At 36.0% G+C, this 15399-nt stretch overlaps 2 protein-coding genes across 2 annotated transcripts; one reads left to right on the forward strand and one right to left on the reverse strand.

The window, feature by feature from the left end:
• Positions 1-1247: 1247 nt before the first annotated feature.
• Positions 1248-4313, reverse strand: LOC306878456 (proline-rich nuclear receptor coactivator 2-like). The gene is made up of 2 exons (XM_079430838.1): positions 4175-4313; positions 1248-3974 (listed from the first exon to the last, which is right to left on the reverse strand). The coding sequence occupies exon 2, from the start codon at positions 3951-3953 to the stop codon at positions 3486-3488; it is 468 nt and encodes a 155-aa protein (XP_079286964.1). The 5' UTR covers positions 3954-3974; positions 4175-4313; the 3' UTR covers positions 1248-3485.
• Positions 4314-8284: 3971 nt separating this feature from the next.
• Positions 8285-14448, forward strand: LOC306877903 (cannabinoid receptor 2-like). The gene is made up of 3 exons (XM_079429937.1): positions 8285-8347; positions 11622-11724; positions 12302-14448. The coding sequence occupies exons 2-3, from the start codon at positions 11643-11645 to the stop codon at positions 13363-13365; spliced, it is 1146 nt and encodes a 381-aa protein (XP_079286063.1). The 5' UTR covers positions 8285-8347; positions 11622-11642; the 3' UTR covers positions 13366-14448.
• The last annotated feature ends 951 nt before the right edge of the window (positions 14449-15399 follow it).

Genomic DNA, 15399 nt, shown 5'->3' on the forward strand with positions numbered 1-15399 from the left:
ACAATTCATTCATACATACAGCAAACGTGCAATTTGAATACAGTGTTGTTGAAGAGTTTGTAATATCTACTAAGTTACTAACGATACATTTAGCTCAAAAAATCTCACTATTCCGGCTATTAAGTGGTCTGAATTCAATTTAAATTACTGAAAGGTTGTTTCTTCAATAAATTACGTCTACTTCATCGAAATCAGTGATGTAGCTATACTGCCAGCTGATGGTGCTGTCGAAAACAAAACACAAACCACTGCATTCGACGTTGGTTGCGCACTTTAATTTCCAAAACGACGTTAAGCGAATTTTATTAAAATACGTTATTTATAAGACACGTGCTTAAATAACCACAGGCTAAGAGTCAGGGATTAATTGAATTTGCTGTAGGGATTACTTAATTTTGCCCCCGGATTATTTATAATTCTGTATTCTTTACAGTAGTTATAATAACTTTATTTAACCTTTTGTCCTGTTGCTATCAGGGTAAATCAAATGTAAATCTAACCACAGAATGTAAACAACAGAAAATATAAATCACTGGCATTTGTAATTTACAATAGTTTAGTTGACATTGTTTGCTATTGCAAGCTATTACAAGCCGTTCATGATACAAACCAGTTTCCCTGTTTCCCGTTCATTTTGTTTGTAATAAGCTTGGCTTCAAACGAGTAAGGTTTTTTAATCATGCTCTCTAAAGCAAACATCGTTTCCGGCCAAACACCAAGCATTCATTTCCTGCATGTCATTTATGTGCTGTAATTTTTTCCATCTCTTATTTTTTGGTCAGACTTTAGTCTGTATTGACATCTCAATTCATCTGCCTGTTTTGTTATATTGTAATAATAATGCAATATAAATGTTCAAAAAGTATCCAAGCATATTCGAATCTTTCCAAAGAACATTTTCTACAATTCTTAAAAAATGTTAATGACGTCATAATGACAAACCACCAACATATCCAATGGGTGCTGCCGTCTACGTGAGCAGACAGTTCTTGTCCAAACAGATAATCAGTTTCATTGACCACACAGTAAACTCTGGGCCCAAGTCCAATACACAGTGTCAAGTTGTTCTACGTGACCTGCTGCTCAAACTGGCAGTAGTGTTTAAGATTATTGGCAAAACAAATATTTGTCCATCATTACGGTAACGTACGTATTTGTAACCCTTCAAACAGCAATAAAGACTAAAATCCATCCGTTTTAAATGTTAAACTCTCTAACAGATTAAAAACAGCACACAAAGACAGTACTGGGGGGAAGGGAAAGGATTTTATTCTTTTTTTTAGACAACCAAATTGAGCAATCTTTTAGTACATACCAATTCTTAGCAAAAGGGCTTTCAGTTTCCATTTCAAGTGACATTTTCAAAGTTGGGATAAATTCACAGCCAATTGTTCAAGATAACCAAATTTAGGAAAAGGACTTTTACACATTCCATTAAAATAATTTACTTTTTTACTTTTAAAGGTTAAAATATTATCTGGCATTCTGAAGGTAAAATGCAGCATTGCTGGCTTCGAACATTGGCCCGCGGAGGAAAGACCAATGTCTTGGGGCAAATACAACATTGCTTTCTGGACTCTGGATAGAGGGCAAAATAATGAGGATTATATCAATGCAAAAAAATTAAAAAAAACTTATTTGCGCATAGGCAACTCAAAAACTGTATAAAAGTCCCTTTCAATTTCAAAATGTTATTTTCTTTATTTTTTTTACTTGCACTTAAAGCTCACTCTGCCCCTATACGGTGCATTATACAAAATCAAAATATTATGTGCAAGATCACTGGCAACAAATCACACAGTGCAGGGGTTTTGACGCACTATGCAAAATTTTCTTTTTTTTAAACAAAATATTCTTCAGCATTTTTTAAAACAAGCCACGTCCTTAGCATGACTTTTACATTCAGTGTTATTACTAAAAAATACTTTATCTGCAGGTTTCAAACATTCCTGCACAAATGTACAATATGCTACAACATTTTATACATTTCATTATTTACATGGCTCTATTATACATCAAAACTCATCAGCTTTGTTTTGTTATCTTTAAGATAGCTATTAACCTCACGTTCTGCGAGAGAGGTAGTTTCCACCACATTCATGACTAAGTGGGAAGGGGTGCTTCATCACATCCACAGTTGAAAGAGCAACATTGTCTGAAACTTTTGAACATAAATGAACAGCAGTGCAAGAATAACAACAAGTGAGAAAGGGCAGTGTGTATAATGTCGGCCGCCTGCCTTCTTATAAAACAAACAATGTAAACATGTCCTCACTGGACTTGCGCCCTATTTCTCAGTTCCCCCGTGCCATAATACACACATTTCATAACATAATGCTTGTATCAAAATAATCACAGAGCAAACAAGGCTACGAGACGAGACCACAGAAAACATCCGTCTTATGTTCTCGCATCATAACCCTCCTCCGCATATTTGCTCTGTGATCGTTCCAGAAGTACAGCAGAGTTAAAAGGAAAAAAATAATTGAATTCCAAAAATGATTTGTCAACCAAAACCTTGATATACGCTAATGCCTTACCTGATGATTTATGGCACTTGTAACCAGATCTGGTCAAGCAAGGGGGGGTTCCGTTCCAACAGAAAAGTGCTGATTTCTTAGCTTTGGTAAACACTAAAAATCACTTAGTTTTCTAAGCTATAACACAAGGGATGCAAAAAGAAAGTTTAATGCTGCAATACAGCTTGTGAACCTTAGAGAATTTCAACACCTATAGTGCAATGCGCACAGCGCCATTAAAAAAAAAAGTACAGGTGTTGAAAGCACAAGGTCCAATGTGCCATCTCATCATGCTTGAGGTTAGTCAAATGACCTATGTTCACTTAAGCTTGTTCCCCTTCTTCTCGCTTAGGTCTCCCTGCAGAACGACATCGAGTGGCTTTTACTTCCCAAAAAGCAAAATAAAAATCGATAACTGGAAATGCAGTATGCACTATAACGCTACAAATGCTGCTGTGCTTAGCACCTAGAGGTTTCTGACACTCCCTACTTGATTAAAACTCAAGCCGAGAGTATGCATCAAACCTCAGCAAGTGAAAAACAATGCAAGGAAATGGTGCAAATTGTGTCTACTGGTTGAGAAGAAAAAAAAAACACACGGTCACAAACAGCCATCAAAAAAAGAACAAAACAAAACAGGAGCATAACAGAGCAATGAGTTATTAAGGAGAACATCCAGTTCATCATTTGTCATGGCATACGGCTCCGCTAAAAGTTCTCGACCACCCCTTAAGGCTACAGCGACGTAATAATCATTGGAGCGGTTTGCTTTTAAAAAAAATAAAATGGGTGATGAACATCAGGAGAAAAATCTGCTAGCCAAATGGTCATCACCTTATTAAGATCCAAATCTAAAAATAGCTGTAAAATATATTACGCAGCTGGAGCATTCAAGAAGAGGGCGAGATGCCCAAGTGGAGCCTTCGTTCATATACTGGTTTAAGAGAGCAGCAGTGAGTGACCTCCTTAGGCCTGAACCTTCAGGAGGCTCTTTAACTGAAAGGTCATCATCTCACGATGATCGCAAGTGCCAATGGGAAGAGACACCCAGTGGCTCGGGGGCTTGGGTAGCACACTTGGGGATGGGGGCTCACTAAACTTGGCTCCAGCATAGTTCTGACCACACTGAGCTGACAAAAGTTTGTTCAGATGGGATACAGTACCCTCCCAATTCTGATCATAAAGTGTGGCAAAACGAACTGAGGCATTTTTCTTGTCTACAGACGTGGCCTGCCACGCCTCAGGATACCAAGAATAGCTGGTGCCCTTCTCACCCCTGCGATAGCTGTGGTGATGGGGCACCCCTAAGGCTCCTGAGGAGGCGGAATGCACCACTCCATTCTGGTCTCGACTTCTCTGCTTGCCCCTGCCAATCTGGTGGCTCTTCTTGGGCGCTGGGCGATCTGGAATGTTGTATCTCTCACCACCTCCCATACTGCTTTGATTGGATGTCACCTATCAGAAGACAAAGAACTCGTTTAGTCAAAAAGAAATAAGTACATATTTGAATTACAAAGGCTAAAGGGCGCAAACTGGTTTTAACAGATATTTTAAACAGGCTTAAAATAATTAAGAGTCCGTGTTGCAGGCTTATATTAACAAAGAGCTACATGCAAGCGCGTCCCGCCCATCCCCCACTCGCTACCTATACTTACCTCTCTGTTGTTGAAAAGTTGAGTGCGTGGTTCTCCTCACTTTTTAATTTCTCTTCACCAATCGGGCTCCAGGTCCTCGAAGTAGTTGATCTACTTCTCGCTGCACGTCTATGTCCAGCAAGATCTGAAGTGTTCATGTGCCAATGAGCGTTGTTTTGTCGTGTAACCGAGCTGAACATGAACTCACCTCGGCGCACGGTGCTCTAGAAGGCGTGAATCTAACAAAAGAAACAATAATAGTATTCTGTTTCTTTCCTAAATGCATTCGTTTTAAATTATATTTACTAACACTTATTTTCTCCATGAATATTACGCCATTAACTAAACTAGTTGTAAATGTAAAACAATTAGAGAAAATAGCAAAACTGAAAAATAAGTTAGGGTCAAACAATAAAACAATGTTGCATATAATTTGTAATTCAAACAATGATATATTAAAACCTCGAATAGTACGAAATATTTTGTGAATATGCTATTACATAACATCTACCGTTAATCTTCCTCCATTGTGCTCAATGTCTTCACGGTTGTTATCCATTAAAAAGGTACATTTTCAGCAAGTTCGGAATTGCAGGTCATTTCCATAATGTTTGACTAAAAAAGCTTAGGTTTTAAATGATAAAGACAAGGGTATTATGTCATGTTTTCTGGTCCTGTACCAAAACAAAGACTCTTTTACTCAACATGGCGTCAATACCGTCGACGACTCTCTATGTCTTTATCTCAGCAGAAAACAACTTACCGACTTCCTCAGGCTTCGGTGGAATAAGCCCTTCGTCTTCCCTTGGTGTAGTCTGTCAGCTGTAGCTGTTTATGGAGAAAATTTTCCCGATATGCGAATCTTTGTTCAAATCTGATTCTACAGCGGAATGGTATTACTCTCCTTCTCCAGTTTGTCTCCGTCTAACAACAAAATGGATTCTCAACAAAGCCTATGTAGTTCAGGCTTGTGGTGTGCTGACCAATCAGGGAGCAGCACTGCGGGGACGTTTGACCAATAGGAGCGCTGAACACGCCTGTTGCCATCCTTCCTGCGTCATTGAGCGTTATAAGTTACGTGTTTGTGGGGAATTTTGGGTTTTCCGCTTTACTGTAATAACTCCAAGGCATAAAAAATGAACACATGGTTTCTTCCGGTTGGTTTAAGCTCAAAACGCAAACATTTAAACATTAACCTATTAATAAATGTCCATGACATAACATCGAAGGGCACAACACTGGTCCGTGTATGTGCTTTGTGTAAAAATCTGTTAGCAATGGAACAGGCTAGTCCAAATGGCTTATAAAAGTAAGACTTTTAGGGATATTACTTTTAAGAAACACAAGAAAACATCTGATCTACTTGAGTAAACTTTCAGACACTTTGCGGAAATGATTAAAGAACAGAATTATGAATATGTCGAGATGCTGTTAAATCCATCGTACATTAATAACCCAATAAAGCATTATCACAATCAGAGGAAAGGTGTGAGTGGGATACAGGAAATAGGCCTAGCTTGTCTTGAAAACCAAGAAGAAACGACACATCCTTTAAGAAGTACTGTATCACACACCACCTGCTGGCATGTGACAACATGTAGACAACAACCTGTGAAGTGGTATCTACTGCCAATGGCAATGAGAGGGAAAGTGTTTGAAAAGCTACATATAGGGGGGTGGGGGTGTGTAGTTTCTTCATAAATCAATGAATGGACTTGGAGGAGGTGTTCTTGAAGCAAAATGTGGTGTTCTTGAAGCAAAATGTCTGCTTAAATTATGGTATTCTAACCCTGAGAATGTTTTAAGTTGAACAGCTGTTTAAAGACAGATAAACATTCTATTTATCAGGCCACATTTAAACCTTCTCTACCTGTTAACCTGTTTCCAATGTGGGGAAGTTGTGGCCTAATGGTTAAAGAGTTGGACTCGTGATCCAAAGGTTGCGGGTTCGAGTCTCGGGCCGGCAGGGATTGTAGGTGGGGGGAGTGAATGTCCAGCGCTCTCTCCACCCTCAATACCACGACTGAGGTGCCCTTGAGCAAGGCACCGAACCCCCAACTGCTCCCCGGGCGCCGCAGCATAAATGGCTACCCACTGCTCCGGGTGTGTGTTCACGGTGTGTGTGTGTTCACTGCTGTGTGTGTGCACGTTGGATGGGTTAAATGCAGAGCACAAATTCCGAGTATGGGTCACCATACTTGGCTGAATGTCACTTCACACTTCAACCTTGTTTTATGGCACTCTCCAAATTAATTAAACTAGATTTATACCAGAAAATATGTAGGCTTATTTAACTTATGTTAGACATTGTTGTTTGACAAATTTTAAAATAACATTTTGTTTGTGTTTTATTGTGACACACAACTAGGTTTTGAAGCATGAATTAAATGTTTTGGGTGAGTTATTAATAAGACTTGAATTGTGATGTCCCATAAAACAGTTGTGACAATTACATTGTTTAGAGAATTTTCATTCAAAAAATGAGCTAAAACTTTTCTAACTTCTAAAACATTTACTGTTTCAAACGTTTGAAACTTTTCAATGGTTTTAATTACTATTTATGATTTCTTTCTCATTTAAAATTCCCTCATCTGTAGATTAAATAGGCCTACTCCTGCTTATCCCTTAAGCAAACCTGTTGCATAATGTGGTACTTGTTTGCCTGTTTAATCAAAATCCGTATTTGGAGACGGAAGTGCACACCCTCTGGATGCAGCCTTGGTTTAGAGATTTCCAGGGGGGTTTGGCCTATCCTATGTTTGGAAACTAGGTTAGGTGGGAGGCTCTTGTCGGTCACACACAATTTAAGAAGTGGTCAAATGACCAAATTTGCCAATGTTCTAGATCTACATGTACACAAAAAGCAAAACATGCTTTTATGATTTTGTTACACCCAAAAGACAAATCTTATAAAGTATATATTATGCATATCTATGTTAAAGAGCTATATTATGCTATATGTCTATGTATTTATAGATGAATAAATATACTATATAATAGACAGATAGATAGATAGATAGACAGACAGACAGACAGACAGACAGACAGACAGACAGACAGACAGACAGACAGACAGACAGATAGACAGATAGATAGATAGATAGATAGATAGATAGATAGATAGATAGATAGATAGATAGATAGATAGATAGATAGATAGATAGATAGATAGATAGATAGATAGATAGATAGATGCAAGCTTTCTACACATTCTCAGACTTGAGCCAATTTGAAGTACTTCACAAGCGCCACCTGTTGCTTAAAAATAGCACTACACTCAATATAGTTACAGCGTTTGAGAAAATATAATTTTAAAGATATCACAGACATATATTAATATTTTCGTAGGTCTGGATATTGATGACAGGAAGATATTCATTTTTTTAGTATGTATGGATATTGTTTGGTTACACTCGCCCAAAAATAAAGCATCAAGATATTTCTTTATTTATTCATTAGTACTTATGAATGTATGTTACTGTATCACTTCTCAGCCAAACCCTTTCAGAGAATAAGCAATTACAGGGATGAAAATGTATTAGAAATTGGGGACAGCTGCAGTGAGAGGTAACCGATATTTCCCTCCACCCTCTGCTCTCCATAACAAGAGTAAATTTGTGAAATAGGTCAGCAACAAGATGAGGAAGATGTGGTAAAGAAAATTGTTTCACCATTTTTTTTTTACACTATTGTCATCTTGTGACACAAAGAGGGGGCATGGAGCTAATACGCTTTATGATGAATATGTGGGAGAATAAAAACTTTGATAGTAAGGAAAGGATTAATAAAATGATTGTCGATAGAGGGAAGAATATCATGAGGAAGCTGTGGTAAAGAGAAATATTTCAGCATTTATTATGCGTATGCCATCTTGTGGAGATGAGACAGAGAAAGGTTCCTCTTTGAGTGTGAGTTTTCATCTCAGAGAAAAACAGCTTTGGTACTTTCCATCTGTTGCTTTTCTTTTCCCAATAACGTGTCCTCGTTACTTCAGTCTCTTTAATCACTACATCTCTGCTCATTAAAAAAGAATACAGCACATTTTGTGCTATAACAGTGTAATACTGAAAGTTTGGTTCTCTCTTTCTCTCACGGAGGTGTGGTGTATGCTCTCGTGTTGAAATCATAGGCTTGAGATTTGTGAAAGAGATATCTGCCAACAGCAGACAGTTTTACCAACAGCAAAAACCGAAGGTAAGAACCAGTTCATTTGATCAATATGTATACTATGCTAAAATCCTGTGTGTACTGAAACAACTCTAATGGGTAGAATAATAAACAGCAGGTTTTTCTTGCCTTATTTGTAAGACATATATCATAATGTGTTATTAATTGTCAAGTATGTTATTATGAACTTCTTATATTTCACTTGTGAGTGTGAAAGATCTTTAACCTGAGGACGTTTTTGTGAATTTTACACTTTATTGCATAAAGTATGCTTAAGTTTACTGATAACAGCTTCTGAAAGCAAAACTGTCTTTTGTACAGTCCTTTGTCTTATTTTGTTCGGTTCAAATCAACAACGCATTGTGACCCTCAGTGAGCCACCAAAGGTGAAAATGGTTAGGAAAAATACACGAGGAAGGAATATTGGGAGGAACCAAGACTTTGAGGGGAAAGCCCTATTAGAGAAGTGGCTTTAACCAAAAAATATTCAGTACTTACTGAAATTTTAACAACATTGAGACACACAGAGATAGCATGGAGCTAATACGCCTTGGATATGCAGGAGGACAAAAAGAATGATATTAGTGCTTCTTGTAAGGCAAGGATTGTGGAAGGAGGGAACAATTAAAAATAAACTCTGTCTAGTGAGTGAGCAGGCTGTTTAAGTGAACTACTTACCAAACTAAACTGAGCAGTCTTTATTCTATACTAGAGAAACGAGTGCCTTTGTTTCCTGGACTTTGCTTGTAACGCAATTAAATGCATCCATGTCCCCTCTGAGATACATTAAACTGTGTAAATACATCTAAATGCTATTTCAGAGGCAGATTCTAAAAATGCTTTCTTATTTTGGAATGAAAGATACTAAGAACCGCATGAAGTGCTTCTTATTCTTACCCAAATATACAAAATGGAAGAAAGAGTTCAAACTGAACACAATCTTGCTACTCAAGCTGTGTATGAACATTTTTTTGAATATATTTATTTGCTTCTTTTCCATTTTGCATTTACTTGTACTTTTACTTTCAATACTCAAGTACGTTTAAGATTTAAAAAATACTTTTTGTACATAAGTACAATAAATATAACATACTTTAAGCTTACACTGGTGATGTACCGGAGAGAAATCAGATTTCACAGTAAATGATCTAATTTTCAGCAGTAAGAAAAAAAGTGTTTTAAAGCTTATATATATTATATGAGAACAGTAGGGCCTGTAGATAGGGAGTACGTGTTATTTAATAAAAATATAATTATATTTTCAGAATGACATAATTTGTTTCTCAAACATGGGGTAAAACACCCCCTAGGGACAAAGGCCAATTACTGTAGTATTCTGTTATGAACATCAAATCCTTTGTTTTTCCATCAAATATATTCTAACTAGTTGGTTGAATAAACATATTTGGACTTTATATTTAAAAATGACCTCAAGTTAGCATCAGGTAGCTAGCTAGCTAGCCAGTTATCATCAGCTACTTTTTTTTTTTTTTTTTTAGAGAGTAATATTAATATTTTGTAATTCATAATTATTGATTATATTCTTTTTTTTCTTTTTTTTTTTTTAAGATAAAACTGCCTGTACACTGATTTTGCTGTAAATGTTTAAAGCAAATTGCTTTGTCAGACTGGGGGTATTTTACCCCTCCCATGGGGGGTGTTTTGCCTCATAGGTGGGGTAAAACGCCCTCTTGGCACAAATTAATTTTTTGTTCAAATCTAATAACATGAAAACTCAGACATTTTTCATACTTGGTTTATAATTTATGTCATTGTCTGTAAAACTATGATAACTTTTCTGAACACATTTAACTTTTGTTTCACTTTTGCCCCCCCCCCCCCCCATCCACTAGAGAGAAAGAAAAAAAAAACAGCACAGAAAAGGTTAAGCAAGATTGAGGATTTTTTTCTATATGTTTAAACAGCATTTACAGAAGCATAAATAGGCCTAATGTTTTGTTTTTAACATTAAAAGTTGAATACTGATATTTAAAATAATTTAAGACATGAAAAAATAGTCGAAATGTGAAAATAAAACCGCCAATTAGGTGGCAGCATGTGACTGTTAATGAGTGAGTCATTGAGATTCAACTGATTCATTCAGGAACGAATCACTGAATTATTTTTATCATCCGATTTGTTCAAAAAGCTGATTCATTCAATAAGTAAACACCGTTCATAGCAAAAACAAGCAATAGGCTATTATGTCTAAAATGTAAGTCACTTATTGCTTTACTGAACTTGTATAAATGATTATTAAATGTGTTTCATGCTGATATATGCAGAAGAACGGTGTTCTTTGTGTGATATAGATTAAGTTAACTATATTAAATTATATAAATATAAAAATCATACAGAAGCATTCCGTCTACAATTAAGAATGCCTGGAATTCTGAGTTTTAATTGATTAATAAATCAACGTGCTGGACTCTGTGTTGTTTTTTGGTGATATAGCCTACATGATAATGTCAGATCGCACATCATTACAACAACACTTACCATATTATCACAGAAGATGTAGCCTACTGTATAGCTTTCCTGCAGTCCGAGTTCTTCTGACTATTTTGTAGCCTAAGTAACGAATATGCTTCGGGGAAATGTTTCGGAGTAAAAGTATACATTGTAATTAGGAAATGTAGTGGAGTAAAAGTAAAAGTTTGCTGAAATATAAATCTCAAGTAAAGTACAGATACTCCCAAAAAATACTTAAGTAGGCTACTGTAACGAAGTATTATTATTACAATACACCACTGATCACTCTTGTCAACGTAGTCCATAGTAACAATAAAAATGTATCTGGACTTTTTCTTGTGGTTATTTTGGGAAAAACAGTAGCACCCCCCCCTACCCTAGGCTACTAGTGAAAATTCTAACTATTTGTCAATCCTTCTCTTGCATTAATCTTGTGTCGTCTTTTGCCCAGCAGGGGGCATTCTCTAACTTTATCTAATCTATTGTACAGCTTTAGGTCAGTGACCAGAAGTTTATATTCAAAAATGACTGTGGAACAAACTGATTATTTCATATGTCTCTTCCAAATCTAAGCCATGCAGTCTGAATAATGCAGTTTTATTTATAGAATGCATTAGCCTAATAAAAGGTTGCTTGGAGACATGTTTGACTTTAAATGAGTTTTGTGAGTGTGGTTTATCCCTCTTAATCAAGTCATATTCAGAGCTTCAAATTAAAAAAAAAAAAATTCTTCATGTTATTATTGGCAGTAGTCCCATAAGGCACGTGAATAACTGTGTCTGCTGTTTTTTTGTTGTTGTTTTAACCGTTTGTCATTTATTTTTAACAGATCATTTCTGTCCTGGGGAAAATGGAGACAGAATTGATACAAGATCAAGAAGCTACCACTGCGTTTTATTTAAATGAAAGTACACCAAACATTACAACCACAGGTATTATTTCTCATAAAGATTTTCTATGATCTGTTTGTGACCATCACATGTCTTTTCGAGTTTTGTTGTGTTGTTCATCTCAAAATTGACACTTAAGACTGGTTTTGTGGTCCAGGGTCACAAATGTTTCATCAAAGAATTCCGAAACAAATGTATCACAGTTTCCACAAAAAAAGCAGTTAAGCAGTTTTCATTGATAATTGATAACTGTTTTCATTGGTAAAAATAAGAAAGATTTCTCACTGGAGGAATGGCTGCTGAAAATTTAGCTCCATCACAAGAATAAATTACATTTAGCAATATATTAGAATAGTTATTTTACATTTGAATAATATTTCACAATATTACTACTGTTTTAATGTATTTCTGATCAAATAAATGCAGCTTTTCTTTTAAAAACATTTAAAAACATATACTGGCTCCAAACTTTTGAATAGTATTTAAAAAAATAATTTTATTTAAATATTAAAAAAATATATATATATTTTTTATATTATTAGAAATTATATTAAAATGTTCATCCTAAAATATGATTAAAGTGATTATTTTGAATAATTTTGATCCTGTATTGTTACAGATGCAAACTTGTGCAAAAGCCTACAGTGTTACATGGTCCTGACCCCAGCAGAGAAGAAAGCTATCAGCACAATCTGCTTGCTAGCCGGCCCTGTGACGTTCCTGGAGAACATTTTGGTCCTGTTGGTCATTGCAAGCTCCACCACTCTGCGTAGACGGCCATCGTACCTGTTCATCAGCAGCTTGGCACTGGCCGACACCTTTGCCAGCTGTTTCTTCACCATCAGTTTTCTAGATTTCCATCTTTATAGTCAGAGCGACGGCCCTAATATCTATCTGTTCAAGCTCGGTGGAGTCACAATGGCCTTCACAGGTTCAGTGGGAAGCCTGTTGCTGACAGCGCTGGACCGTTATCTCTGCATCTACCAGGCTTGCAATTACAAGGTGCTACTGACACGCACTAGAGCCAAGCTGGCTATTGTATTATTATGGTGTGTAACGATTGTTATTTCATTTCTTCCTCTGATGGGTTGGAGGTGCACAACCAAGTTTGATCCTCCTTGCTCCCATCTCTTCCCTTATGTGGATCATCACTACCTGGCCTTCTGGACGGGCCTACAACTTGTGGTGCTCATTCTTATCATAGTGGCTTATGTTCTCATCCTGTGGAAAGCAAATCGGCATGAAACAGCTATGGGCGGACCAAAGTCGGGGAGGCAGAGCGTGAAAGGACAGGCTCGAATGCGAATGGACATTCAGCTCGCACGTACCTTCAGTCTGATCCTCCTAATCCTTGCTGTTTGTTGGCTGCCTGTCCTGTCCTTTATGATGGTGGATGTCACAGTGACCCTTATGAACAAACAACGGCGAATGTTCGCTTTCTGTAGCACGCTCTGCCTGGTCAACTCGTGCATAAACCCGCTTCTATACGCCCTACGCTGCAAAGAGCTGAGGGGAGAAGGGTGTGCATTGTTAGCATGTTGCAAAGCATGCAAGGAACGTACTTTGGGAAACACTTGGGGCCAAAGAAATGCAAATGGTTCTGGCATTTGCAAAAAGAGCAAAGATCAGGCTGTTAGTGACAGTAACCCAGATACTATTTCTGAAAGCGTAGACAAGCAGTAAAACAGCATATACTGTAAGTATTTTTTAAAGTCCTATTCATATTAATGATTTGTCAACTTTTAATCAATTTGAAATATTTCACAAAATGTAGTTCTTCAGGATTATATTTTAGGTTAGCATTCATTATATGAATACTAATATAGATGTATATATACATAGATGTATGTATATTTTTTTTATTGGTTTCCACATTGCAGAAAATGTTGTATTGTGATAAGAATAAATGATATCAAATAAATAGCAGTAAAATGTGGGAAATATGAAAATATCAAATGAAGAAGTTATGCATACTAATAAGAACTTAAGACCTTTATCACATTGAATTTGACTCATTATGAATTGTATTTTGTGTATATTTAGAAGTAGAATGAGAAGACTTCATTTTACACTTTAAGAAAGATGTGAGCTATTAGCTATTATTTTGTAAACAGAATGCGTCTAAAATGATTTGAAAGTGTATTTTAAAAATATCTAAAATATTTAGTTTTTTAGGAACATACAATAGGTCTATTGTGAATAAGGGGCTATTGTGATTAGCTGTCCATGTATAATGCTGTTTCCCTAAGCACCTTTCTACAGTAGTGAAATAAAACCTATAAACACACTCAGAACAGCTGACTCGCCAGCTACATTTTGACCCAAGCGTAAAAGACGCCAAAACATAATATATATAGATTACACTGAATATTGATGACTGCTAGCAAAAAGTTTGCTTCACCTTTTGGATAGGTTGTATATTATGCTGTATGTTTATGATATGATCTGCAGTATGTACGACATACAATACGTCACGACGACTATATGAAGAATAACTGTTATGAGACACTTAGTAAATTGTTATGTGTTGGAAAGAGTGCTATGAATGCAAACCGCTATGTAATTGTTGTTATATTAACTTCTTATCTTGTATTAACTTCAATTTGAAGAGAAGTTTTGATGCATTATTGTATGTGACATACCACATACCAAGTACTATATAAAATACTGTATGTCATAACTATAAAAATGTGCTGCTACATTGTTTAAGAAATGCATGCTTACACGTTTAATTCATTGTCATCTATAAAAACACATTTTCTGGATATCAAACTTCAGTTTATTTAAACAGCATTGTTTGAGGAGCTCTGTATTGTTTTAGAGAGATATATATATATTGATCAGTTAGGCCTAAATCATTAGCTGCTAATTATTATGTTTTACATTGTATTTCATTTTCACTGGATTGGGTTAAAATTGACAAATGTTGGTAAACAGAGCATGTGATATTAATATGGAGTCAAAAGTGTGATATGGCCCCACAGAACATATAAGTGGTTTTAACGTTTAGAGACAGTAAAATGATTCCTTGTGAGTTGAAAGACTGCTTTGAAAGCTAACACAAACAGACACCAACATGCAAATCCTTCAGTAAAATGGCCATTGGCCAAATCAACTATTGTGCTCAATAAATGTTGATCAGAGTCATATGACTGTAAGGCACCAATCAGGATTAAGCTGTTGGAGGAGTTGGCATCTGAGATCAAATCTTCTCAAATTAAAAGTTTTGTTTCTAAGAGTTATGAAATACTGATCCACGAGGAGGTAAGGTAAATTGAAAAGTTCAGTATGCCTGTAAAGATAGTGTTTAAATTATATATATATATATATATATATATTTGAAAAAGAGCTAATATTGTATCATGTTTATTATATTACTACAATACAAAATGTCACATTTATCATATATAATGCATTCATATGGTATATTTAGCTATTTAATAGATACACATAAGATGGAATAATGATGGTATATGGAACTTAATGTTAATATTATGTTAATTTATTGTAAAAGTATTTTATATTCAAATAGCCTGCACATGCACGTCGGTGCAAGAGGTCCGTTTATACAGGAAAAGTGAAACAATGGCAAGCATAAACCTGAGTAAGTATAACTATCACTTTCATTATTTATAATCGTTGTGATTTGGACCAACACATCACTGGAAACTGTTTAAAAAAGAGGGCATCAGTATAGACCTGTAATCACAGGTTGGG

The sequence above is a fragment of the Barbus barbus genome, assembly GCF_936440315.1.
Source record: "Barbus barbus genome assembly, chromosome: 12".
NCBI lineage: Eukaryota > Metazoa > Chordata > Actinopteri > Cypriniformes > Cyprinidae > Barbus > Barbus barbus.